This window comes from Talaromyces marneffei, chromosome 2 (assembly GCF_009556855.1).
Source record: "Talaromyces marneffei chromosome 2, complete sequence".
NCBI lineage: Eukaryota > Fungi > Ascomycota > Eurotiomycetes > Eurotiales > Trichocomaceae > Talaromyces > Talaromyces marneffei.
The window spans coordinates 2444454-2470920 of NC_072349.1; the positions used below are offsets into that span (position 1 = coordinate 2444454).

The following is a 26467-nucleotide window of genomic DNA, read 5'->3' on the forward strand; positions in this document are numbered from 1 at the left end:
CACGTTTAGGATGAACAAGAGAAGACGGAGGAGGTTTTGTACTAGGAGGAACTGTATTCTAGAAATTGAAATAAACGATACAATGAAGAACTTGAATTAAAACCCTACGTCTGTAAAGTAGCATGAAAGTAGTTGGCTATGAGTCTGGCAATGTATCTTCAAGGGGTAAGCTTCCGCCAATCAGAGTGCTCCAACACGGCGTTATCGATAGGTGTCCTGTCCTTCCTTCCACCTCAATCTTTGAACACTGTGTATAACTTCTGTTCGATTATTGTTTCTTAAAATCTATAGATCACTCCTGATTGTCATACACTGCTTGCAATCCCCTTTGACAAGCATCATGTTCATGTACCGCATGTCTTGAAGAGACCGAGCCAGATCTGCTGGAGGTACTTTTGACCAACTCAAGCCTTCGAAGCTTACCAACATCACTAAAGAGGAGGACAAGCTATCCTATAGATAAGAATGATGCGGGCATCATTACTCGGCTTGGCTACAAGCCTGCTGGTACTGCTACAACCTCAATCGGTTGTCGCAAGTCCATCCGTCAATGTTGCCCTGCGAGCTTCATTTGACGCCGGTCCATACCTAGTGGAACTCTTGTACGTCTATATCTAGAAAGCGATACTAGAAACATCAGCTGACATATCTGTCTATTAATTGCAGAGAAACAGCCGCCCAAGAAAACGCTACATCATACTTCCCCCTCCTCGACCGCATCGCCTCCGGCATCTTCGAAGATGCCACCCACGACAAAGACCTCTACGAATCCTTTCTCCAAGTACTCATACAAGACAACCACCTCCAAAACAAGGAAAACCTAGACTCCTTCAAATTCGCACTTGCAATTCGTTCCGCCGCCCCACGAATCCAGGCGCATTACCAATATTATAATACCTCCGTGGCATCGACGTTGGGAACTGGTCAGGACGCTGCTTGCCCCGTGTGGGTGCATATGGATGGGAAGCAATACTGTTCTTCTACGCTGGAACGCGCCCAGCAGGATGTTTCTGGTGATAAGGACCCGCGCGAACTACCCTTTGATCGGACTCTAGGGGACACATCTGCCACGCCAGCGGTTCTTTATGCGGATATTGCGTCGCCAATGTTTGCGGATTATCATCGGACATTGAAAGCGTTAGCGGACGAAGGTCAGATTGCGTATAGAGTGCGGTATCGACCGCCTCATGATGGTGTTTCCCGGCCTCTGTTTGTGTCGGGTTATGGTGTTGAGTTGACGTTGAAGAGGACGGATTATATAGTGATTGATGACCGGCAAGCTGCAGAAAGGGAAACCACAAAGGCCAACACGAAAGCGCCAAGTGCCCAAGATTTAGAGGCGGAGGAAGACGAGGCACTTCCAGATCTGAAGCCGTTATCTTCTTCCGAAGTAGCAAAACTAGGAATGAGTGCGGCCAGTTTTGTGCTCGATAGTGCGGATCCGTTTACGACGCTCGTCAAGCTTTCGCAGGATTTCCCCAAATATTCTTCGTCTGTTGCGGCGTATAATGCCTCGGAAGAGTTTTCGGAAGAATACATGAAGAATCGCCAAGCTGGACTACCAGTGGGTCGTAATTCTATGTGGATTAATGGCTTGCAAATCGATCCGCGACAAGTTGACGCGTATTCATTATTAGATTATCTACGGCGAGAAAGAAAGTCAATAGCCGAGTTCCAGAAGATTGGGTTGTCTGCTTCGGAAACTATTGAGATTTTGTCTTATCCTGCATTGGCTGAAGTGCAGGGAAGTGGCGAAGTGCAACGATATGACTGGCGTGATGAGATTGAAGGAGGCGGGGTTGTCGTTTGGTTGAATGATCTTGAAAAGGACAAGAGATATGCCACTTTCCCTAAAACTCTTCAAGCGGTATGATTCACCAGATTCTCAATTGTGATTCACTGCTAATATATGTCTATTCTAGCTGTTGCAACCGACATATCCAGGCCAGTTCCCGTCTGTCGGTCGAGATATTCAAAATGTCGTTGTTCCTATTGACCTTGCAAATGTTGACGATGTTCAATTTGTTGCCAAGTATCTTTACGCATTCATCAAACGACTGATACCGGTACGCTTTGGGTTGGTTCTGACAGCCAACACTGAAGAATCCAAGGCTCAGGCAAAGATTGCGCATTATCTGCACCAGGCGTATGGCCTGGCTTCGCTGTTGCAGTATCTTGAGGCAGTGAGTTTTTCGAATCTCGATCTATCTTATTCAAGTTACTAACTTTATCAGTCTTTGGCTTCTGAGAAAGTGTCTCACGCTCACAAGCCGTCCTTTGAGGCTGCTATTGCAGAGCGATCTCTGCGTCCTGATCAAGAAAGCCTTTCTTTTGAAGAGATACTTCAGTCAGAGGCACTAGATGCAACTGTCGCCAATACAGAAAAGTATCTCAAACGCTTAGCTCTCAAGGGACCCTCACCACCAACCCTGGTTAACGGAATCGCCATGTCTCGCGGCGAAAACTATCTGCAAGAGCTCCCCATGCAACTAAGCAGAGATCTCCAAATCATACAACAGGGCCTTATGCAAGGGGTGTTCAGCGATTATGACTATATCCCGGATTACTTCCTCTCGCAAGCCACACAAAGTCGTAACGAATGGATTATTCCTGAACGCGACAGTGGTATCCTCATTGCTGACATTTGTAGAGCTGCTGAGGCACACAATGATTTTGCGGATATTCTTCGTTTCCCCGCTGATCGCAAACATCCAGCTGCCAATGTGCAGCTTATCATTACAGGAGACTTTAATACTGAGCATGGTTTTGCGCTTTTGATATCTGCTTTGAAGTTTCATCAGACGCATCCTGAGGTTGAAATAGTCCCTCTGCATAATCCGGATACAGATGAAAAAGTCGGGGAGAATTCGTCAAAGCTTTATGAGCTTTTGCGCCATCCAGAACCCGTTGACCTTGACGATGTACTCGCTCAGATACAGTCTGATGGTTCACACCAAGCCACTCAAAAAGAGGAAGAACAGGCTTATTGGACACAAGTACAACAGTTGGTTACGGATCTAGGATTATCAGCTGGTAATTCCACCCTCATTCTCAATGGCAGAGTCGTTGGACCACTTCCACCATCTGTAGAGTTTACGGAGGCAGATCTCGAGCTGCTATTATCATACGAAACCTCACAACGACTGGGCCCTCTTTCCGCAGCCCTCAAGGACCTTGATATTGAGGCCAAAATAGCAAGCCCCTTGAACTTTGCCAAGCTCACTTCGCTTGTTATGTTGTCAACAGACTCCGATGCCCCTGAAGGCGTCTTTGAGCAGAGGCCCAAGTTCCGATTGAATGTTTTGAAGAGATGGAACAGTACCCATTCTGCTATTGATGCGTCCACCAATACCAAAGACGCATCAATCAACATTGCAGCAGCGGTTGACCCAACATCGGAAATGTCGCAGAAATGGCTTCCTATCCTCAAGACATTGTCCAAGTTGGCTGGCGTCAATGTTCGAATCTACCTTGCTCCAAATAGTGAATTGTCGGAACTTCCAATCAAAAGGTTCTATCGACATGTTTTGGAGTCCGAGCCGACGTTTGACGAGAGTAGATATTTGGAACGCCCAGAAGCGTCGTTCACGGGTTTACCTCAAGATGCACTATTGACTCTAGGAATGGATGTCCCCTCTTCTTGGCTTGTTGCTCCCAAGTATTCTATTCATGACTTGGATAATATAAAATTGAGTGCGATTAAAGACGGATCTGATGTTGACGCGATATATGAGTTGGAACACATCCTGATAGAAGGACACTCCTCAGACACCACGCTCCGATCTCCGCCTCGTGGTGTTCAACTGTTGTTAGAAACTGAAAAGGGATCTTTCTTCGCTGATACCATTGTCATGGCTAATTTGGGCTATTTCCAGTTCAAAGCACAACCGGGTTTCTGGAAGATTGAGCTCAAAGAAGGACGCAGTCGAGACATTTTCCAGCTCGACAGCATTGGTGGCGGACAACAGAGCAGTGGTACCAATGAAGTTGCATTACTCTCCTTCCAGGGAAAAACACTCTTCCCTCACCTTTCACGCAAGCCGGGACAAGAACAGGAAGAAGTTTTGGAGACTGGGCCCAAACCAGGGTCCGCAATGGACTATGTCTCCAAGGGCCTCAACTTTGCTCAGGGCGTCTTGTCGAGCGTTGGAGTCAAGCACACGGGAAAGAGCGAGTCGGATGAGAAACATGCCGAAATCAATATCTTTTCCGTGGCCAGCGGCCATCTGTATGAACGCATGCTCAACATCATGATGGTCTCGGTGATGAAAAACACCAACCACAGCGTCAAATTCTGGTTCATCGAGCAATTCCTCTCCCCGTCTTTCAAGTCTTTCCTGCCTCACCTCGCAGAAGAATACGGCTTCACCTACGAAATGGTAACATACAAATGGCCGCATTGGCTTCGCGGCCAACGTGAGAAACAAAGAGAAATCTGGGGCTACAAGATCTTGTTCCTGGACGTCCTCTTCCCCCTCTCTTTAGATAAAGTCATCTTCGTCGACGCCGATCAAATAGTCCGCACAGACATGTACGACCTCGTCACGCTCGACCTCGAAGGAGCCCCTTACGGATTCACACCCATGTGCGATTCGCGCGAAGAAATGGAAGGCTTCCGCTTCTGGAAACAAGGGTACTGGAAATCGTACCTCCGGGACCTGAAATACCACATCTCTGCCCTATATGTCGTCGACCTTCAACGTTTCCGTGAACTCGCCGCCGGTGATAGGTTACGGGGTCAATACCAAGCGCTATCCGCGGATCCGGAATCCCTGGCAAACCTCGACCAGGACCTACCCAACCACATGCAGACTCTAATCCCAATCAAGAGTCTCCCGCAAGATTGGCTGTGGTGCGAAACGTGGTGCTCGGATGAAGCGCTCAAGACGGCAAAGACGATTGATCTGTGTAATAATCCGTTGACTAAAGAGCCCAAGTTGGAGAGGGCGAGGAGGCAGGTCCCCGAGTGGACTGTTTATGATGATGAGATTGCGGAGTTGGCGAAGAGGGTTGCCTCGACCTCGACCTCGACTTCGACCTCTGAGAAAGATGATGTTGATGAGGGGGGAGAGGAGGAGGAGATATATGAGAGGAAGGATGAGTTGTAGGTTTATTTGGCTAGTTTGATGCTTTAGCTAGGCTATATATATACTATGTATACAATAAAAAGATGCTTGGATGAAATGAAATGTTGATACAGCATTATTCTATTAACACTACAGTAATATTATCTACATAAGCAGCACGCAACATTAAAACGTAAACGCAAAACGCAAGACGAAAGATACATCTCCCCATCACGTTGTCAAGAAATGAACACCCCATGGAAATAAAACGCAAACCCGGAATGATCTCAACCACCATTTATCACGGGGAAAAAAAAGACCTTCCCACAATGCGAATTGGGGGCGGGTTTTTTCCCCAGGAAAACTTCCCACCGAACACCAGATAAAGAATAATAAATAATGAACAACGAAATGAAAGATAATTTTATCAACTGGACCAACAACCACACACAGACAACAAGAAAGGAAAACCAAAAACGGCGGGGATTAATCAATCATCCTCGGGCTCCTTCTTGAACTTGAAAATCTTCTTCTCAATCTCTTCTGGGCTCAGTTCTTCTTCGCTTTCTTCGTCGCTCTCATCGTCGGATGAACCAGATGAACTGTCACGGGACTCGTCGTCGCTGTCACTTTCACTGTCGGAAGAAGTGGAGAATTTCTCTTCTTCTTTGACGATAGGCGACTTTGGTGGTTTTGCTGGCTTTGCTGGCTTTGCTGGCTTTGCCTTGGGAGTTGGTACTTCGAGATCTTCGTCTGAATCTTCTTCATCCGCATCTTGGGCATCCTTGGTGTTGTTGACGACAGGATCAACGCCGAGTTCTTCGGATGCTTGTCTGCCAGTGGTCGCGTGTCCGTTTGTCTCTGGTTCGGGACTGGGACTGGGAGAAGGGGATGATGATGCCTGAGATTCTTCGACTTGGGATTCTGGGATGACGGATTCGTTGTCTGAAGCTTCATCGGCTTTCTGGTCACCATTTTCGACTGCGTTGCTCTCTTCATCAGAAGAGCCCTCATCGCTGTCATCCTCTGAGTCCGAATCAGAGGACTCATTGGTTGACTCATCGACCTGAGCCTGAGCTGTGCCGTTCGCTTTGGCGGGCTGTTCCCCTTTTCCTTTTCCGTTGCTGTTTTCCTTCCCAGTTCCATTCTCATTTTGGCCCTCGCTTTCATCATCATCATCATCATCATCATCAGATGAGTGGACTATTTCACTACTTATCGGACCCCGCTCCTCGCTTTGAATGGGCAGTGGTCTGTACTTAGGTCTCGGACCCGGTTTCGGTTGGATCGACGGTTCCCAGACCGCATCCTCATACCCATCTGCACGACGTTCCTGTACAATACGTTTGACTTTCCGCCATTTATCGGCGATTTGTTGGCGAGAGCGCGTGTGTTGGAACCGATCGCTGATTGCGCCCCAGCTGATAAACTCGTCTGGCAAATCGTAGATATCCTTGCCGATATCTACCTTTTCCATTGTCAAATGAATCTTGCGCGTTTCTTCGAGACATTCAATCAGTTTATTAATCTCGTCATCATCCCATGGCCCTAGTTTCATAGTATGTCGATGCTCAACTTTGTTCTTCCATCGCTGCACAACATCATCATAGGTCCTCTCCATATCACGAGCGATCTGTGCCCATTTAGGTCCTAGAGCGTGATGCAGACGCTCGAGCTCATCATCATCCGCGGTGGTCCACTGATGCGGTTTGTAGGCATTCGAAAAATGACGCCGGCAAAACCGATTGATGGATTTTTGGTCGCGATCTGGGATCTGTCCGTAAATAGATTGCCAAAACTCCTTATATGGGATAGGCGGTGTGTCTAGCTGGAATATACCGCCCTTGATGTTTTGCGCGCTTTGTACAGAGGCATCGAACATATCGCCTGTGATTTGATACTGGTTACAGAACCAAAGTTTGAACTGTTCCAGTGTTTCGATCTCTTCAGGACTGAAAAGGCCGGTTCTCTTTGAATTAGTTGAACTGATGTGTCCAGGTCGGAACCCGGGCGGCAGGTGTTTGCCTCTGTTGTTGCGTTTGGGCTTTGGCTTGGTAGGCTTGCCAGATGAGTTTGGGCTGTTAGGGGTTCCTGGTGTAGATGCCGAGCCCCCTTTGTCATTAATGAGTTGTTTAATGCTGAGTCTGTCTTCAATGAGGTTGTTGATGCTGAGTCTGTCCTTGATCTTCACCCTCTGAGCTGTTGGTGGTGGTGTAGCTGGATCTTCTTGATCTTCCCAGATACGCTTCCTTTTCGAGGGTTTCGCAGGCTCCGACATTGGGACGTCGGATGGCCGAGCCATTTTGATGCTTGATGGGCTGGGTATCTGTATCTCAAAGGATAATCTTCGCTTTGGTCTAGGTGTGAGAAAAAAAGAATCGGGTTGTTGCTTGGTAGTTGATTGCGCCGGTGCTTGCGTGGGAAAGTTGCTTTCGAATTTTGCTTCGAGAGCAATTTTTTTGTCTGGAGTTGAGTCGAAAGGAGCTTTAAAAATATTTGTCAGTAGGTGCGTTGTTACAAGGCTTATCTTGGGTGGAGGGCAAAGACGCTTTGTCGAGGAAAAGGGGGAAAAATTTATTGGGGACGAGCTTACTGAATCTGTCTGTGGAGGGTTGGTCGATGTCTTCTTCTTTTTGCACTTGTGAAGAAGACTTCTGTCCCATTATGCATTAACAACTAGAATCGCATGCAGATGGTAACGCTTAACTGTCTGATTTCGAGTACACAGGCTCGTTGAGCAGAATTCTTGGTGGAGTAGAATCACAAGGAGAACCCGTCAACTGGTGAAAAAGTTGGACCGCGTTCCGCACTTTACCCTTTCCGTCAACTGGCGAAAGAGCCCCAAAAATAACTAACTTGACTAACTTTACAGGGATTAAACAAGCATACATTTACATTTACGTATATCACTGTAACTCGCGTAAGTTAACCAGGGGAAATTAAACGTCAATATTCAATTCTCGTAATACTCTCGACACCAGCTTCCTCTGCTCTATCGAAGTCATATGTCGCTGATCTAGTTCCTTCAAACACCGTCCAATAGCAATAGTAATCTTGATGCCAATATCACCGCTGCCGGAACAATCCACCCAGACCTTTCCGTTCCTTCCAACAGCAATCTCAAACCCTCCTTTGCTCTCAAACTTCTTTCCGAGTTCCTCAAGTATGACTACTGATGTAGCCTCTGCTGAAGACGAAGATGAACTCGCCTTCATCAACCGTGCAGCAAGCCCCGTAGAAATATCAAAGAGCATCCCACCGCTCAGCAGTCCCAAACCACCGGGCTCTGCCTTTCCCGTAGCGGGATTCACACAGGTAAGTTCGACCTCTGTGCCAGCACCGACGCCCACGGAAAGTACCCGCGCATATACCAAATCACCCTGTTTCAAATTTGGTCTCGTCTTTTTCGATGCGCCTTCAAACGCTAGCTGGCCCAGAACCGCGAATGGTGCATGTGGAGTGATTATGCAATGAAAAAAGTCCTGCGACGAGCGCTGGACCTGGGCAATGATCAAGTCATTGACAGTCGGGATGTAGCGACGATTGGGGAATGTTTGGACTGAAACAGATTTGCGATTGGGGTCTATGGAAAGTATTCCAGCTTGTGTGGCTTGAATGACATGTGCTGGCGGAGGATTGGTGTTGGTGTTGGTATTCTGTGACTGTCGTTGTAATAATCGGAGGCCAGGGCCAAGTCTGAGGGGAGTCGTTGATGCTGCGGAGGGTAGGAGATTTGAGGGGATCTGGTCGCCCGGTAGGACGATGGAAGTTGTACTCATAGCAGTGCCTGCACCGTGACTGTGAATGAAGAAATCTGGTGAGATTTGAATTGAGAATCTTGAATCTTCAAATTTCGGGCGGCGATTCTTATCGATACCGGTAGAGTCACGTGATGATAACGGTTGTATACAATTGGCGGTGACTTTTGAGAGACGATTTAGACAATCTATGCGAGGTTTGGAACAGGAATAAATTGTTGAATGAATAGAGCGTTCAGTCAATTCCTCGCCCAATGTAATTTTTGCCGAATACATACACAGATATATGCCCTGAACAGAACAGAATACTGACGAACCAAAGTACCCGCCAGCGCCGCATGGCCCAATTCCCTCCCGCCAAACATTAAAAAAAAAATTCAGCGGCAGACTAACCAACCACTCAGTCACTCCGATCCACCCCACTAGTGCTTTTATTTCTTCATTCCCTCGTTCTTCATCCCTCTATCAATACGGCTTGGTTGTCGTTTGCTTTCACTAGCGTCAATAGTCTGAGGCTTATAAACCATTAATCAGTCGATTCTACACAATGAGCGAAGAAACCGGCGCCGGCGAGCGCTTTGCCATCGGTATTTCCTTTGGAAACTCTAGCAGCTCTATCGCTTTCACAGGACCTGTGAGTTTGCGCATATCTTGACCCTCGCTGAGAATACATATTCTGATACATATATTGCGATAGGATGGAAAAGCCGAGGTCATTGCCAATGAAGAAGGAGGTATGCAAAGTTTTTCCACGGAACAAAGCGAGCAAAAACTAATCTTTTTATGTATAGACCGTCAAATCCCCTCTATCCTCTCCTACGTCGAAAGCGAAGAGTTCCACGGTACGCAAGCCAAGGCACAGTTGATCCGTAACTCGAAAAACACTGTCGCATACTTCAGGGATTACCTCGGAAAAGAGTAAGTCAGGCTGTTGAGGCTTATATGTAACCGTACTAACCGCTGCTCAGCTTCAAGTCGATAGATCCTACTCCTGCTCACCAGTCGGCACACCCTCAACAGGTCGACTCTACTGTTGCTTTCACAATCCAAGACACAGACGCTGAAACTCCCAGCACAGTCACCGTTTCTGAGATCACGACCCGCCACCTCCGCCGTTTGAAGCAGTCTGCCACTGACTTCTTGGGAAAGACTGTCAACGCAGCAGTTATCACAGTTCCAACAAACTTTTCTGACGCACAACGCGAGGCCCTTGTTGCCGCCGCCAAGAATGCCGATATTGAGGTCCTGCAATTGATTCACGAGCCGGTTGCTGCTCTGTTGGCCTACGATGCTAGACCCGACGCTGTCATTGAGGACAAGCTCGTTGTCGTGGCTGATTTCGGTGGAATCCGCTCTGATGTTGCTGTCGTTGCCTCTCGTGGTGGAATGTACACGATCCTTGCCACAGTTCACGACTACGAGTTGGGCGGTGCCAACCTCGACCAGGTCGTTATCGAACACTTTGCCAAGGAGTTCATCAAAAAACACAAGGTCGACCCTCGTGAAGATGTTCGTGGTTTGGCCAAGTTGAAGCTGGAGAGTGAGGCTACAAAGAAGGCCTTGAGTATTGGTACCAACGCTACTTTGAGCATTGAAAGTCTCGTTAATGGTATCGACTATGGCTCGACTATCAACCGTACCCGATATGAGCTTCTTTCTGGAAAGATCTTCTCTCAGTTCACTGGATTGATTGAGTCTGCCGTCAAGAAGGCCGGACTCGATGTTCTCGATATTGATGAGGTTGGTCTATAACCCTCCCCCGTAACAATTGAGCGTAATGGCTAACTGTATATAGGTCATTCTGGCCGGTGGTACCTCCCACACCCCCAAGATCGCCCGTCTTCTCGAGAGCATTTTCCCCGAAACGACCAAAGTCTTGGCCCCATCCACAACCCCCTCAGCCATCAACCCATCCGAACTTTCAGCCCGTGGTGCCGCCTACCAGGCTTCTTTGATCCAAGAATTCGACACAGAAGATATTGAGCAATCAATCCACCCCATGGTCACCGTCACTCCCCACCTTAGCAAGACAATCGGCGTGCAAGTCGTCTCTGCCGACGGGTCCAGCGATTTCGTGCCTCTCGTCAACGCAGACACAGCCCTCCCAGCCCGACGAGTCGCCCAATACACCGTCCCCAAGGAAGGCGGTGATGTCCTCATCCGCATCAGCGAGGGCGAGCGCGAAATCAAAGTCACCAAGCCCGAGCCCCAATCCAAGGCTGAAAAGACCGAAGAAGCTGAAGAAGACTCAGACTTTGACTCCGACGAAGAAGAGGAAGAAGAAACCCGAGAAGTCGTCTGGAAATCCACCAAGCCCATCGCCGAAGCTGCCGTCAAGGGCGTCAAGGCCGGCGGTAAAGTCGAGGTTACAATCAATATCAACTCTGATCTTGGATTGCAAATCACCGCGCGTGAAGTTGGTGGAAAGGGTGGTGTGAGACTTGCTGTTGAAGCGCCCCAGTCTGCTTAAGGAATGTTTTTTGATGAATCACATACCGCTTGAAACATATTACATAGCATAGAAAGAAAAAAGCGCAGAATTTGTTGGTAATTGGTTTAGAGGTGGTATATACGAATTTCTTCTTTACTTTTACTTTTTTTTTTTACTTATAGAATGGAAGGACTGTTAAAATCGTTTGGTCACAAACGAGGGCTCAGTTTACTTCTTAACGACCTCTTCTCAAAAGCTCATGTGCTCGAGGTGCCCTTTTACATGTAATACATAAATACATATTCTGGCAGGTAGTCTCGTCCGCAGGCCCTCCGCAGTATTATATCTAATAGGAGGTTTGATATGTTCGAGCCTATGATGAGGCCAGCATACTGGTTTTGTCGATGCTAGCGGACCAAAAAGAAAAGAAAGAATAGGAGGATATGATGGTAGATGAGCTGGCTGGCTGCGGGTGGCTTCACTTAGATACAAAGCTTACAGGGGCTTGATTGCAGTGATGGAGAAGTTCCGAGTCACATACATTGGGTAACTACTGGATATGGCTTGGATCAAAGCATACATAGTATTGATACACACGATTTGTATTAATATAATTAACTACAAGATTTAACTGGTATTGCCAAGCGATTGTATGGGAACATCTCCATCCGCGCAGACATCTCCTGCCACGGAATAGTATAAAAGGGGCATGATCATCGTAAATTCTTTTTTAACTTGTTTGAACAATCAAATAGATCAATCTTGCTCGAAACGGATTAGTTGGTTCGTTATAATGGTTGATGTAAGGGAAAGATCGTAAATATTCTCTGCTGTGTAGCGAAGAGTTAAAAATCATAAGGTTTGTGTTGTGGTTCAGTTCGTAAAATGTGCGAAAATGGTTAAATACCGGTCACTCGGATATAGACAAATAGTCGTTCCTTTAGAGGGGTTGTTGGAGATGATTTCATGCTGAATACATGATGCTCTTTACACCTCATCTTCACGCTTGCTTCTAGTGCTTCCGTGAGACTTAGTGCTGGATCGTCGGGAAGCAAAGAAGCCGCGTCGTCTTGTCTCACGACCGGTATATCCACTTGAGCTGCTGCGACCTGCTGCGCCGCCCATACAGTATAGGACGGATGACAAAGTCAAAAGGGTGAGGGCGGTCCACATGAAGCCAAAGGCCTTGGGGCCGAGTTTGGCAGACTGGCCATTGCTGTTGAAGTGGTGGCGTCCTTGGACGAAGCAGGCACTATATCGAATTAGTACCGCGCAAATTTTAGCAAGAGTAAGCAAGACTCACGTCATGAGAGTGGTTGTGATGACTTGGAAGACCCATGCAATCGAGCCAAGAAGACCAGAGAGATAGCTTCCGATGCGAGTACACGGAGCCACAACACCGAGGAACAGAGAGAGTGTTGCAAAGAATAGAGCAATAAGCATAAAGGGGAACATGAATCGGGATAGTAGGTAGTAATGGCGGGTTCTGTCAGGATTAGCATGATGCGTACAATTTTTCCTTCCTTCTTCGTTGAAAGCTTACCCGATAAATGCAGCAGGAATGTTAGTGTCGGTGCCAAAGTTCTGTGACGATGGTGGGTCAAAGGGGAAATCAGGATGAGTAGTTCCGCATTGACTCTTGCCATCGGAAACAGAGCAGATATTCCAAAATGTCCATCTCGATATAGAAGGTGCACCGGGGATGTTTGAAGTGTTTGCTTGGAGGAAGTAGATTTCGTTTAGGGGAACATGGTTGTTGGCTCCACCGAGTAATGTCAAATACATTAACACCAAAGCTCCTGCGGTGAAGAACAGGGCTAAGATGCCGAAAATGGGACCTGTATGTATTCAATTAGGTTGCTTCATTAAAAGAAAAGGGCTCGGTCAGACGTGAGAACATACGTCCAGATGCCATGATTGGCGTAACAGCGTCTGGATATTGGCTACGAATTGGCGCGTGGAGACAGAATATCAAGCTAAAGACGAGAGAGCACAGTATCTTGTTGGTAAAGAGGAGGAGACAGGATGGAGGATCAGCCTGTAGTCGATCTCAATTGGGATGCAGAGATGAAACAGAGATGAGAGGTTGGGAATTCTGGCAAGGATTATAAGGACGGAGAGCCTTGAGGATCGGCCTGAGAAAAGGGAAAAAAGTTGGGCCCTACTCTACGGGATCTCGTGATGACGTCGTGTTCACAGCATAGAGACAACCACATAGTAGCTCCCAAACAGGACTAGTCGAAGAACTTTAAAGATATGGGCCTCTGATTGGCTGAGTGGGCGATCTGGCGGCCACTAATTCAGCTACGTAAGACGCGCTTTGCCATATCAGGAATAGTATCCCGTCAAGCCACAAGCTGCCCACGTCTGACCTCAGACCTCAGGCATCATCGACAACGTCATTCGGCTTAACGTCACGCTTTCGTCTGTCCCATCATCATCACTATCCGCTGTCTAGTTTATTGGACAATTGAGACCTCCACTTGTTCTCGTTCTCACCTCCACCATTGCTTCATTCCATCCAGTGATCTTCCCCGGATTGCCGGTCCAATGGCTACGTGGGCATATCCTCCATTACCTGCAGACCAGTTGAAGCAGGAAGAAGAGACGGCATTGGCGAGTTCCCCGCAATCTTAAGCAGAAACACACAGTTCTAATTTCCCGTAGTCCAGAGAGCTTGAATGGCTGCTTGCTTCTCTTCAAGAGTCACTGGCTGCCTTACGAGATGGTCTACAAGAATGCGCTGGTTTACTGGCGCCGAAAGAACCAGGGTCAACCCTGGTTGTTTCTTCGGTACGCTCGGAGGGTGTAAAGGGATTTGTGACCAGGATAGGCACGAGAATCATTAAAGGTGTACGTGCCCCTGGAAGTTTGCTCCAGCCTCGACTTACTCGTAGTAGGACATTCAACTACGATTAACGTCGCTTCCACCTCCGCGTGGCGCGCACAGTACTCGGCTCAGCGTCTCTAGTGTGCCAGGGGCACCCGAACTTGTATTGGACCAGCTCGCTGCAGTCCGGAATTTAGTAAACCAGGGCCTCGACGTGATAGACGTCAGTACATTTACTGGTGATCCTCTTAATGCGAGTTTTATATCTGGCCAACTACGCTTGCTCTATGAACATATGTCAGAGGCAAAGTTGGCCCTCAAAGGAGGTGCAGAGACGTCAAAATGGTGGGAGAAAAGCGCGGATAGTCGTGTATGTGATTGCCACAGACAATATACCTGACAATACTGACTTTCTTGAACAGGTTTTTGACCCCCCATTACCACCATATCTATCCTTCCATCTCACAATAGTAGATGCGGCATTGGTACTACATCTACGAACCCTAGAACCAAGCTCTGCGAATCAAGCTTCAACGGCTTTTGGATCAGAAATTGGATTTGCACTTCGAGACAGACTGTTTGGCCCTCGACTACCATCACATGATGAACAAAACAACGTTTTTGAATGGCAAGGTGAGGAAGTCAAGGTCAAAGAAAAGATTCGCGTGGAAACCCAAGATCCAAGTCTTATTGCTGTGATGGCTAAACTGAGCGCGCTAGAGCATGAGGTCTTGAAATGCAGAGCGTCATTGAAGATTGTTATGGGGGATGTTGAGGAAGATAGTGACTTGGAATGAGGTCTATCACAGCTTGAACATCAAATCTTGTACACACTAAATATCTATAATACAAATCTACCAATCAGAGCGACAGATATTAGGGTTATGATTTTTAAACAAGTGGAGACATGATCGACCAATGATATTACTCATATTATAAGCCCCTGGCTTGGCACCTTCTTTTTTGGACGAGCTGTCAGTGGCACGAGAATAGTTTTTTCTTACATATCAACACCATACCATGAATACATATTAAATGCTCGTGCTGGTCAGGAGTTACTTCAATATGTATCTTTCATGCCGAGCAGCAAAATCCTGCCAGATATGTTCACCTGGCGCATCGCAACACATCATCCAGTTGTCGCAACGTTCCGGCGGAGTTCGAAGATTTGGTTCATTTATACGGCATTCACAGCCCACGCTTCCTTCGACGAGTTATAACAGACCTCAGTATGCTACAACAATAGGGGCGAGTGGGAGAAAATGGCGGAATGGTGGAGTTCGAGCATTAACAACAAATACGACCGCTGATTCTGTCGCAGAGATTCATGATCCGACAGGTCGCAAGGCGGAGATTTATACTTTGATTGACAACATACACCAACATGAAGATGAACTTGCGGAGTTGTTGGAAAATTTGTTCCCCTTCGGTGATTTGGCACATGTTATCGACACACGAAGTTGGGGTATGGACGATGTGTTTAGTGGTACGATCGGCCATAGGAATTACGAATCGCTCGAGAATAAGGTGCGAGGTGCCAGACAGCAGTTTGGCGAATATCTTCCGGAAGACCATTTGAACGTGCTGGAACTGGAGCTTTATAATAGACTCTATGGAGAGGCTATTATGAGACCGGCCGAATCGGAAGTGATTGACGAACGAGAGCCGGATATACTGCTGAGGGATGACGGAGAAGGAGGGTTTGAAGAGATTGATATTCCGCCTGAACTTGACACCGAGGGGGAGCTACCAGTGGCATACGATATGGAACAAGAACAAGAGATATTGGACGAAGATGATGACTCTGCCATGGAGCGTGCGAAACAAGTCGCGGAGCGATTAGGCGGCATCTTGTTGGAACCAGGAACCGAAGCTGAAGAGGAAGATTCAGAAAGCGGTCCTAGATTGCATCCTTTGACTGCGGCTGGGAAATACTCTACCGATCCAAGAACTGTATTCATCCCTCGGGATTCAGTAACTGGCCCAATTTCAGTGATCCTGTCCAACTATTCCAACAAACACATCGCCGAAGCTGCTCACAAAGTCTTTGGTGGGCAACGACTGCCGCATTCTACAACTACGTTACCACCCAGCACTCAAATTGCTCAAGTTCCAATCCCGCTGTCCGCCTCTCAGCACCAAATGAGCGATATGGAAGCAAACGCGTACCTTGCTGCTCTCTACCCGGGTATTTATGCGTCAACACTAAGCGTACTCGTCGAAGTTAGGAAACGTCTTGGCAGTAAATGGCTGCGTGATTTGATGATGCAGGAAACAGGACCTCGAGTCCTGGATGTTGGTGGTTCCGGAGCAGGAATTCTAGCGTGGAGAGACGTTCTTCGAGCCGAGTACGAAACTATGGTACCCGATCATCCGAAAGATGCGCCGATCCCTATGGGCAAGTCGACTGTGCTTGCAGGGTCTGATGCTCTGCAAATGCGCGCGAGTATATTATTGGACAATACAACCTTCCTTCCTCGACTTCCGGATTACGTTCATGTTCGTGATAGCAGCACTCTAGAAGACGAACGAGCACCACCGAAGAGAAAACAATTTGATGTTATTATTGCTCCTCATACTCTACTTGAAATTGATGAGGATTATCTGCGAAAACAACACGTGAAGAATCTCTGGACTATGCTCAACCCTAAGGGAGGAGTTTTGATCTTGCTAGAAAAGGGCCGCCAAAAAGGCTTTGAGGCCATTGCAGGTGCTCGAGAAATGCTTCTCGAAAAGCACATTTCTAGTCCTGGGTCAACCGAATATGAAAGTCTAACAGAGTCTGGTGATCAAGGGTCTATCCGAAAGGAGGCCGGTATGATTATCGCTCCTTGTACGAATCATGGCAAGTGCCCAATGTACCATATCCACGGGCACGCCAAGGGTCGAGGCGACTATTGTCATTTTGAGCAACGATACATTCGACCTCCATTCTTGCAGCGTATTGTCGGAGCCAAAGATCGCAACCACGAGGATGTCGAGTTTAGTTACATAGCTGTCCAGCGAGGCGTTGATCTGCGACAGACGGAATCTATTGTCCAAGGGAAAGCCGCCACCGACGCCGCGTTTGAAGGCTACGAAGATAGCGTTTCCACTGAAGAGGGAGAAACAGCGCAAGCATTTACTGCCGTTAACCCATTGTCACTTCCACGTACTGTGTTACCACCAATGAAACGCCGCGGCCACGTCATCTTCGATCTTTGCACACCCGAAGGCAAAATCGAACGATGGACAGTCCCACGCTCATTCAGCCGTCAAGCCTACCACGACGCCCGCAAAGCGCGCTGGGGCGATCTCTGGGCCCTTGGAGCCAAAACCCGAATCCCACGAAATCTGAGGCTGGGCAGTGCAGCAAGCACAGAAAGTAAAAAGGAAAGATTACAACGTCGCGCAGCCACCAAAATGGCCCAAATGACTGGCCAAGAAGAGGCCGGTGACTTAGATTTAGAAGCGCAGGAAGGAGCAGAAGAACTAAAGGGCAAGGCTGCTCCGGCATTGGCTGATGCGCTGCAGAACCAAGCTAAGTCTCTTGAGCGGAGGAAGAAGGGACATAATATCCCTACTTGGAAGAGACATGCAGATAAGAAAAAGATTCGACAGGCTGTGAGGAAGCTTTCTGCAAATACAGCTGGAGATGATTTAATCTAATCTGCTTCCTGAATACTGAATGTATGGCAATGATCGGTTCCCGTTCGTGGATCTGGTTGGTTGTCTTATGAACTGTATCATATGTATCATTATATTGTACATTACTATCACACGACTCAATGCACCCCATGTACATTAGTATCATGCTCTTGCCCAATCTGACAACGTAGTCGTCTGTGTGGTGTGACTGCAAGACTCAGCCTCTACCACTAACTCTATGGAAGAGTAGCCGCTGGTTGCTGTCTAGTAGACCTCGGCATTGATTGTATCGTAGGGCAGCGGTCTGAGCATTCGGTGCCATCCAAGCACCCCGAAGGTATATGGCCATTACCGTTGGCTTCTATCCCGGCGGATCTCGACCTAGAATATCGTCACGCCATCCTCATCTTTCACAGCCGCATCCCTCACTTCGAATGTTTAGGGGAACGTGGTATCAATGTTTCTCCATACCATCATGAGGTAGTGGATCACTGCGCAGCCATACTCTTCCTCAACTCCCTCTCCTTTTGTCGACTCTGCAACTCAAGTCTATCAACCGCATACTTGAGTCTTTCCTTCTTCTGCACCAATCTCCTCAACTGCGCCGCTTTTGCGCCCGCATCGGTTCCTGTCCGACTTCCTCCTACTGCCTTGCCTAGCTGTGTAGCAGAAGGAAGTTGTCGTTCATCCGACAATCTACCTTCCTGGAGTTGACATTTCGCGCGGAGAGAATCCTCGCGGCGCGCAAGGCGCTCGACGTGGTTCGTCGTTATGCTGAGGAGGTGTGCGATGCTAGGCGTTATTTCGTCGAGGAGGGATTGTTGCGCTTCTTGAAGGGTTGGTTCGGGGAGGAGTTCGAAGTGCTATTTACCTATAAATCAGCTTCACTCTAGCTATAGGGTTTGAGGAGGGGGACGTTACTCGTGTGGTTTGTAGAACTTTTGATAAGCGCGGAAAGTCGTTGACGCCGGAATCAAGAATGTCGATTGAGCTTTCGAGGAGGTGGAGGGAGGTGCGGAGGGAGGCGACGGATGATGAGAGCGAGTCCGTCATTGCGTTTTTTTATCCGTATTCTCTTCAAGGAATATGAAAAGCTCAAATATCATCAATGTTTACATTATGCTCTTGACGAGGGGCATGTGCCTGCCAATTGTATACGGCGGATAATCCGCTATTCTGTATCAATACTAGCGCCTCTTGGCGAACAAGTTCCGTCCGGACCTCATCTCGACTTCTTCCGCTCCTCAGGATCTACAACATCGTCACCAACGCCCTCCTTTCTATACACACACACACCCTCGGATTATCACCAATTCGATAACCACCTCACACCTCGCAAACATGTCTCTTCTCGGAAAGAAATGGCCTGTGCCTGTCGGTATGTTTTTGTCTCCGCGGTCGGGGGGATGGGGAGTGAAGAGATCGGTAACTAATGATGATTTGTTATAGCCAAGCCCATGTTCCCTTTCTTCGCTGCCGGTATGTTTTAATTCTTCGATTCGATGCAGTTTAGACGACGTGTGCAACGTGTTCTGTAGCTACGAACGCATACGGCTTGGAGGATGCAATTGGAAAGATATGAATACTGACAGGTGGTTTCAAGGTCTCATCGTTCTCTACGGTGTCAACGCCGCTGCCAACGCTTCCATGGCCTGTAAGTTTTTGAAAAATATCCGCAGCCATTATTTTCGACGAAATTCCGAAGCGACGCGATACTGACTTAAGAATTCAATAGCCAATGAATGGAAGGACGACCCAAGAAACCCCAACGCCAAGCCCAAGGGAAAGCAATAAACGATTGCACACCAGCAAGCGGAATGTCCTGATGGAGTGTACGTGATGTCGGAAAGAGCAGAGAACGTGTGAGAGGAGAAAAAACACGGTGGAATCAAATCGCCTGGACGGATGGATTGACTTTTACATGGGTGTCTATTACAAACCGGACGCACTACGACAATATCATTTCGGTCCGACCAGCTCATACCGTTGATTCCATGTCATTGTACAAAGCATATAGACTTGATTTGTTGTCCGTGGACGGCAGAAAGAGAGTTAGCTGTACCATTATCATTCACAATTCCCTATGTTTGTTCTCATCCGACTTAAACTCTCTAAACTCTGAGTAATGCTGTCAATGAGCCTAAGTATTGTGTCTTCCGTGTCTTATCGAATTGACGACTGTATACTCTGTAGATTAGGTTGCTGGTATGGTGCTACGTGATTTTCATATCGCGGAGCCCACTGCCGAGATGTCCCGACTCCAAGTAATTTGAGGATTTCTTCAACGCATGTGCAGCCTTGAATCTTCTCATGAATACAATGGACAGTGATTACAGAGAGATCTGAATTTTTCAATTGAACTATATTTAATTAGAAATAGGAAATAATAGTCTTGCGCCATCGCAAATCACTTTTTAAATGTTGATGCCTCAGGCACAAGGCCTAGCTGCCACGCTATCCTCAATCGAGACGACATCAAATCCATCCACGCCATTTCCCCGAACGCTCTGCTGAGTGCTTCTTATGATTTTTATCTACCACGATCAACGCTATTGACACAGCAGACATTTCATATACAAAATGTCTCAATTCAGAGCCAAACGCCTCGATCTCGGCTGCTTCATCAATGCCCGCGTAATCCGCGACCACACCAAGCGAAAGGTTTTTGAGCAGTTTGAGCCTGAGAGGTACAACAACCCCCCCACGTCCAAATATCTCTCCCGAGACCTGTATCATGCTCTTGAAGCGCATTGACTGATTTTGTTTGTGTTGATTAGACAAGCTCTCCGCTACGCAATCCGAAACACCTCTCTCCCTCAACGTGTGCGCGCCCAGGCCCAGCTCCAACTCGCGCAGATGCACGCCTATACTCGCTCGACACAGATTAAGAATCGGTGCGTTGCTGGTGGTATTGCGAGGGGTGTTTTCAGAGACTTCAGACTTGGACGAGTATGTTTTCCTCCATCTCTCTCCCTTTTGTTGTTGTTGCAGTTTGGATAAGAATGGTGAGCTGATTTTGGGTGGTTGTGTAGTATCAATTCCGTCAACAGGCGCTGGCGGGTGAGTTGCCGGGTGTTAAGAAGGCGTCGTGGTAGCTACATTTGCGATGGTGGTATAGGAGTTGAATCGAGGGGATCAGTACTGCGTTGCGTTGCTACCATATGTATGATGGTGATGGTCGATTAGCATTGTTTGATATGGCATGGTTCACATTTGGAGTTGGTTTTTTTTCTCTGCTGAAGGGATATGTAAATTAGATTTATTGATATACATGTCAATATGTTTTCTTTGTTCTGGACTTTCATCTATTATGGTTATTGAGTATCAGACTGTTGCAGCGGAGCGACGTGAGAATATGGCTACACAGCTTGAGATCAGGATTGATTGGATTAACTGCTGTGTCAAATCTCAGACATATCATCTTTCAGCCAGGCTTACCGCTTCAGCGTGAAATTTCAAAGACGTCCGTCTTTGATCTGATTGTTGTCTAGAATTGCCCGATTCGGCCACGGTTTGCTTTCATTTGTTTGCTTGCCTGGTCCATTTTTGTCTTGTCACGAGAATCAATATTTCTTTTTTCTTTTATCTTCTTTCATGTTCATTCTTCATCTCACTTGACCTTTCTTCCAGTCAGATTACATAACCGTTAAATATCATCAAGCATCTTCCACCCACACTCATTTCGCTCCCATCTCACTACCAAACTCTGCACGATGCTCGTCTACAAGAAGAAAGATCTCCCTCCTGATCCTGTCCATCCTACAGACTTGGAGAAGCTAGGGTACGCTTCCTCCGACCCTCATTCAGTCAGCCATCAGACCTCGTACTAACGACACCAGATTCTTCATCAACGATCAAGATCAAATCCGTCAGATCGCCAACGCAGAGGAAGGCTTCAAATTCAAAATCAATGCCAACGAGAGATGGAACGATGTTCGCGGCAATTCCTTTAACGGTTTGCCTGACCCATCAGCTTCATAAAACTCATCATGCTAATACTTACAGAATGCATCCAACGCATCGTCACTTCTCGTCTTCAAGAAGTCGGTCTATCAACCTTACGCCTCCCACTCGGCAGCCAGCCAAAAGATAAACATGTCCCTATCCTGGTCTCCCCAAACCTTCGCACCGCAAGCCGCATAACCCTGATCCTGGGCAGCCCCGACCAAGAACTCGGCATCTGGACGTACCGCAGCATCGCAGAGCAAAGCATCAACAAGGGATCGATGGTGGAAATCGCCAGGGAGATCCTCACCAACAAACCCGATACTGCATTGATAATTGCGAACATGGGCCAACTTGTGTATCACTGTGGCTCTGGACGGGCGATGTCTCAAGGCACTTGGTTTGCGCTCCCGGTCGAAACAGCAGCGCATCCCCCGCCGAGACAGACGTGGAGAAATCTCATTCCGCGAAACACGAATTGGAGGGAACATGCTAAATGCATTTTTGAGGATGTACTGGCGCCGGAGAGTAAGATGGTTAATCCTGAGGCGAAGATTGATATCATTGGAGTCGAAGAGGGAGGCTTGGGTGCCGTCGAGTACTTAGTCGAGAACTGTACGTGTCGTCTACTCCTTACTTCTTACTTCTTACCATACTTTAGGCAGGCCAGTTCTAATAATGCTTTGTTAGGGAAATCATGGAATAGCTCAATCTCAGGCATCTGCTTCTCCCGCCCTCAGCACCATAAACACCACCTCGGCGTCGAGGATGAGCTCTCTGCCAGCGACGACATCACCGTCCCCGAAACAGGCTCCTTCGCACATTTCATCTCAACCCGCTCTCGCGCCTATGTATTGTCTGACGAACCCCTCCAATGGCCCGTCCCCGGAACTCTTGAGCATGGCTGCAACACATACTCCGGCAACGAGCCCGTCAACCACGAAGACGTCATTGTTTCTTCGTGGAAGAGTATGTTACAGTGGTTCGACAAAGTCTACGCCGATCCAGCATATGAAGAGGCCGAGTTTGTAATCGAAGAGACGGTAGAAGATGACGAAGGGTGGGAGAAGTGGCGAAGGGGGGAAGTTGATGCCATTGATGATATGCAGAAATTGGCTGTGACTGATGAGCTGGAATCTTAGGCCGGCATTGATCGTGTCAAGATAAGCTTGAGTTCATCCTGCTTGCCTGCTTTACTACGTAGTACCGGGTCGATGCAAAGACAGGAGTATATGTACTACAATATTTCCTATCAAGGTTAGACCCACAGCCAGAAGGCCTAACCCTATATCCTGGGTGCACAACGCCCAGTGTCCGAGGGACAATTTCAGGTTGAAGATTGAAACAAGCCTATGATAGCACTTTATCAGTTCATGGCAATTCAACATTCTAGTCGTTTGCTCCCATATTCCTACGTAATGCAAAAGGACTACTACACCCTCGGCCGACTTTTGCTGTGAGCGGAGCATAGAAAATATACATACAGTACCTACCTATCTCTAACACCTCCCAAAGCAATAAATCGTTAAACTTACGGCACCTAAAGGATCAAAGACTTCGACCGGAGCCGGCCGACAAAGCTTCCAAAGACAAAGGACGATCATAGGGAGTCAAATATACAGTATTGAATTGAAATAAAAGTTTCGCGGAATGGTGGAACTGGAAAGAACCATATTACCTAAGTGAACGGGACCATGGCTGGCCTAGAAGAACGATGTTATGCCTCGGGCTTGAATAATGTACAAATTACAAGGTTGCCAGATGGAGTATACTTCACTAGTAAAGCTATTTGACCGCATTGCGACTACATAGTATATTACGCCAGTAGTTATAGCAAAGTATTTGTCCGTAACTACGGAGTAACATAACTAGAGCAGAGTGAGCTATTCGGGTTGTCGTTTGGTGACAAAGAATCAGGTGGGGCCACACGGAGGCAAATGCGAAATTAGCTTATCTTAGGCTTGCCTAGTGTGTGTGCTTCTATCTAATTGATAAGAGTGCCCTATCGTTTGGTAGTTAGCTAGTTGTATATACTATATTCTGTCCACGGAGCATATGTGTGCATATAAAGATAGATACTACTCGATATCTTGTAGCTCTAGAGACCCAGGGATATACGGTAGTTTCCGTTGATACTGTAAGTTACCACTGTATCAGCCACTCGACCCAAACAGGCAAGCATGGTCCCATCCCCGGCGTTTAATCTAGGGAGGAGTTCCCATTACTCGATCGATACTCTGCGTATGGGTAGGTGCATTGGTACCAAAAAAGTTTCCATTGAGTAATAAAATACTTCGGGTATTTGGCCACCACTTCTAGCATTACCATCGAAAAGTCGAATTTGCCATTTGTTGCGTACGAACTTAGTAGAGTTGCTAGTTGGGTGTTATGCTGTTATGGTGACACGTAGGTGCTACTGTAGTATGTATGTACTACGTACAGTTATCGAAGACATCCACACATGGTATGCATGTAGTATGTACCGTATGGTACGCCGATATCGTCTTTTGTCTACCACAGTACAGTTCTACTTAGAGTACGGTCCGGCTGGTGGGACGGCAAGTATCATCCGTACCAAAAGGCGACTTTTTCCGTACCATTACCCGAACCAGAAGAAGAGGAGCCTAATGAAAGAATTTGACTCGTAGAACATAGAGTCATAGACTGGTGATTCGACGCTTTGGTGGTAGGTAGGTTACAAGTAATGTTATAAGTACGTACTAACGTTATGTCCAGCCGGAAATTCCATAAAATACACCGACTGATTTATACAAAGTGGGCTGTTCTTATCAAACCACCCCCCCTTATCTCAATCCCCTCTGGCTTGCCACGATAAGGTCACTGCGGCGTTGCTTATTTGATCGTGGCTTTTTCTATCCTTAATTAGATATCATACCGGCACTTTTCCTCTTTCCCTCTTCTCTTCTTTCTTTTTCCCTTTCACTTATCGCCCTTTTTTTTGGTTCCTTATCCCCCGCGTTTTGAGCCTTATCTCGCTCTATCTTTCCTTTGCCTCAAAAAAACGCCTCCAGTCCCCAGTCCACTACCAAATCCGGTGTAGACTGTAGACTGCCCCTCTTTCTCTTGCATCTCCAAAGCGCCATACCTCCTTATCTTGGAATAGCAGACCCAGACCATGGCTGTCACAGTAGTAGCCTCCTCCCGAGCCGTCATCTCGGGCCGCCTAACACCAGCCACCATCGTAATCTCCCAATCAACCGGCAAAATCGTGCAGGTCCATGATAGCATTAGACCCCAATCGGAATTTCCCGATTGCGACTCTTACAAGGATTATTCTCCTTTAGTGTTGTTGCCGGGTCTTGTCGATGCGCATGTACATCTGAATGAACCCGGTAGGACGGAATGGGAGGGTTTTTATACCGGAACCCAGGCGGCGGCGTTTGGTGGTGTGACCACCGTTATTGATATGCCGCTTAATGCCATTCCGCCTACGACGACGGCGGCTGGATTCAAAGACAAGATCCGTGCTGCCCAGGACAAGTGTTGGGTGGACGTGGGTTTTTACGGAGGTCTTATTCCGGGAAATGCAGATGAACTCAAGCCTCTTGTTGAGATGGGCGTGCGTGGATTTAAGGGTTTCCTTATCGATAGTGGTGTAAGTTTTGTTTTGCCCTTCAATTGAAATCAACATAAAAGTCTGACGAGAAATAGGTGGAAGAATTCCCGGCTGTGTCTGCACCGGATATTGAACTGGCTATGAAAACGCTCGCAGACCAGCCAACGACATTAATGTTCCACGCTGAGATGCTCCCACCCATCACAGACTCAGTTGGTGACGACGTCCAAGTCTCGTTGCCACCACTTGCACCCTCAGGTCCTCTTCAAAGCTACTCGACATTCTTGGCTTCTCGACCAGTATCTTTTGAAACGTATGCCGTTGCAGAAATCATCCAACTAGCATCAACGGCACCAAAGCTGCCGCTGCACATTGTGCACTTGTCAGCTATAGAGGCAATTCCTCTGCTACGAGAGGCACGCGCCAATGGCGTCCAAATCACCGCAGAGACTTGCTTCCATTACTTGTCTCTAGCGGCTGAAGAGATTGCCGAGGGCGATACTCGACACAAATGCTGCCCTCCTATCCGCTCACGACTGAATCAAGACGGGCTGTGGGCCGAGTTGGAGCGTTATGCCGAAGACGGCGTTATCAAGACTGTTGTCTCAGACCATTCTCCATGCACTCCAGACCTCAAACTCCTGCCTTCACATATCATGCAGCAGCCGCCATCAGACAGCCTCGGATCAAGCGATTCGTCCGCCGTCGCAACTCCACACAACTCGTCCTCAAACAGCAGCGTGAGCGACTACTTCGAAGAACCCAAAGAACAAGAAGTCGCCGACGGCAACTTCTTCTCCGCCTGGGGCGGTATATCTTCCGTAGGTCTGGGTCTTCCTATCCTCTGGACCGAAATCTCCCGCCGCAAGAAAATCGCCGCCCCTGGTGGCACCAAAACAATCGAGGAAGATCTCCTAGACATTGCCCGCTGGTGCAGCACAAACACAGCCGCTCAAGTCGGTCTGTCATCGACAAAGGGTGACTTGGCTGTAGGCTTTGATGCTGATATTTGCATCTTTGATGATTCGGCGGAATGGGTTGTTGAGCCGAGTACGATGTTGTTTCGTAACAAGTGTTCCCCGTATCAAGGCCGAGCGTTGAAGGGGATGGTTCGGGAGACGTGGTTGCGAGGACAGAAGGTGTATTCTCGTAGTGGAGGGTTTAATCGGGTCCCTCAAGGGAAGCTCTTGTTGGAGAAGAGATCTTTTTGATCCTTCTTTGATCCCAGAGGAT

The 26467-nt window shown here is 47.7% G+C and overlaps 11 protein-coding genes across 11 annotated transcripts; 7 read left to right on the plus strand and 4 right to left on the minus strand.

Moving 5' to 3' along the window:
• Window positions 1-465: 465 nt before the first annotated feature.
• EYB26_003243 (uncharacterized protein) lies at window positions 466-5108 on the plus strand (the record flags this gene model as incomplete). The annotated part of the gene is made up of 4 exons (XM_054262545.1): window positions 466-602; window positions 667-1867; window positions 1923-2183; window positions 2235-5108. The coding sequence occupies 4 exons, from the start codon at window positions 466-468 to the stop codon at window positions 5106-5108; spliced, it is 4473 nt and encodes a 1490-aa protein (XP_054118520.1).
• A 448-nt stretch (window positions 5109-5556) lies between these two features.
• Window positions 5557-7368, minus strand: EYB26_003244 (uncharacterized protein; the record flags this gene model as incomplete). Its single annotated transcript, XM_054262546.1, has 1 exon — window positions 5557-7368. One exon carries the CDS (start codon window positions 7366-7368, stop codon window positions 5557-5559), a length of 1812 nt encoding a protein of 603 aa, XP_054118521.1.
• Window positions 7369-8005: 637 nt separating this feature from the next.
• Window positions 8006-8845, minus strand: EYB26_003245 (uncharacterized protein; the record flags this gene model as incomplete). Its single annotated transcript, XM_054262547.1, has 1 exon — window positions 8006-8845. One exon carries the CDS (start codon window positions 8843-8845, stop codon window positions 8006-8008), a length of 840 nt encoding a protein of 279 aa, XP_054118522.1.
• Window positions 8846-9371: 526 nt separating this feature from the next.
• EYB26_003246 (uncharacterized protein) lies at window positions 9372-11294 on the plus strand (the record flags this gene model as incomplete). The annotated part of the gene is made up of 5 exons (XM_054262548.1): window positions 9372-9458; window positions 9522-9558; window positions 9616-9742; window positions 9793-10564; window positions 10620-11294. The coding sequence occupies 5 exons, from the start codon at window positions 9372-9374 to the stop codon at window positions 11292-11294; spliced, it is 1698 nt and encodes a 565-aa protein (XP_054118523.1).
• Window positions 11295-12242: 948 nt separating this feature from the next.
• EYB26_003247 (uncharacterized protein) lies at window positions 12243-13170 on the minus strand (the record flags this gene model as incomplete). The annotated part of the gene is made up of 4 exons (XM_054262549.1): window positions 12243-12507; window positions 12559-12741; window positions 12799-13093; window positions 13158-13170. 4 exons carry the CDS (start codon window positions 13168-13170, stop codon window positions 12243-12245), a joined length of 756 nt encoding a protein of 251 aa, XP_054118524.1.
• A 635-nt stretch (window positions 13171-13805) lies between these two features.
• Window positions 13806-14882, plus strand: EYB26_003248 (uncharacterized protein; the record flags this gene model as incomplete). Its single annotated transcript, XM_054262550.1, has 4 exons — window positions 13806-13871; window positions 13923-14108; window positions 14156-14455; window positions 14508-14882. 4 exons carry the CDS (start codon window positions 13806-13808, stop codon window positions 14880-14882), a joined length of 927 nt encoding a protein of 308 aa, XP_054118525.1.
• A 268-nt stretch (window positions 14883-15150) lies between these two features.
• Window positions 15151-17733, plus strand: EYB26_003249 (uncharacterized protein; the record flags this gene model as incomplete). The annotated part of the gene is made up of 2 exons (XM_054262551.1): window positions 15151-17066; window positions 17129-17156. 2 exons carry the CDS (start codon window positions 15151-15153, stop codon window positions 17154-17156), a joined length of 1944 nt encoding a protein of 647 aa, XP_054118526.1.
• Window positions 17734-18200: 467 nt separating this feature from the next.
• EYB26_003250 (uncharacterized protein) lies at window positions 18201-18765 on the minus strand (the record flags this gene model as incomplete). The annotated part of the gene is made up of 2 exons (XM_054262552.1): window positions 18201-18575; window positions 18634-18765. The coding sequence occupies 2 exons, from the start codon at window positions 18763-18765 to the stop codon at window positions 18201-18203; spliced, it is 507 nt and encodes a 168-aa protein (XP_054118527.1).
• A 1527-nt stretch (window positions 18766-20292) lies between these two features.
• On the plus strand, window positions 20293-20807 carry EYB26_003251 (uncharacterized protein; the record flags this gene model as incomplete). The annotated part of the gene is made up of 3 exons (XM_054262553.1): window positions 20293-20399; window positions 20490-20661; window positions 20745-20807. The coding sequence occupies 3 exons, from the start codon at window positions 20293-20295 to the stop codon at window positions 20805-20807; spliced, it is 342 nt and encodes a 113-aa protein (XP_054118528.1).
• Window positions 20808-21425: 618 nt separating this feature from the next.
• EYB26_003252 (uncharacterized protein) lies at window positions 21426-22799 on the plus strand (the record flags this gene model as incomplete). Its single annotated transcript, XM_054262554.1, has 4 exons — window positions 21426-21493; window positions 21552-21667; window positions 21718-22272; window positions 22348-22799. The coding sequence occupies 4 exons, from the start codon at window positions 21426-21428 to the stop codon at window positions 22797-22799; spliced, it is 1191 nt and encodes a 396-aa protein (XP_054118529.1).
• A 1994-nt stretch (window positions 22800-24793) lies between these two features.
• On the plus strand, window positions 24794-26445 carry EYB26_003253 (uncharacterized protein; the record flags this gene model as incomplete). The annotated part of the gene is made up of 2 exons (XM_054262555.1): window positions 24794-25273; window positions 25330-26445. 2 exons carry the CDS (start codon window positions 24794-24796, stop codon window positions 26443-26445), a joined length of 1596 nt encoding a protein of 531 aa, XP_054118530.1.
• Between the last annotated feature and the right edge of the window lie 22 nt (window positions 26446-26467).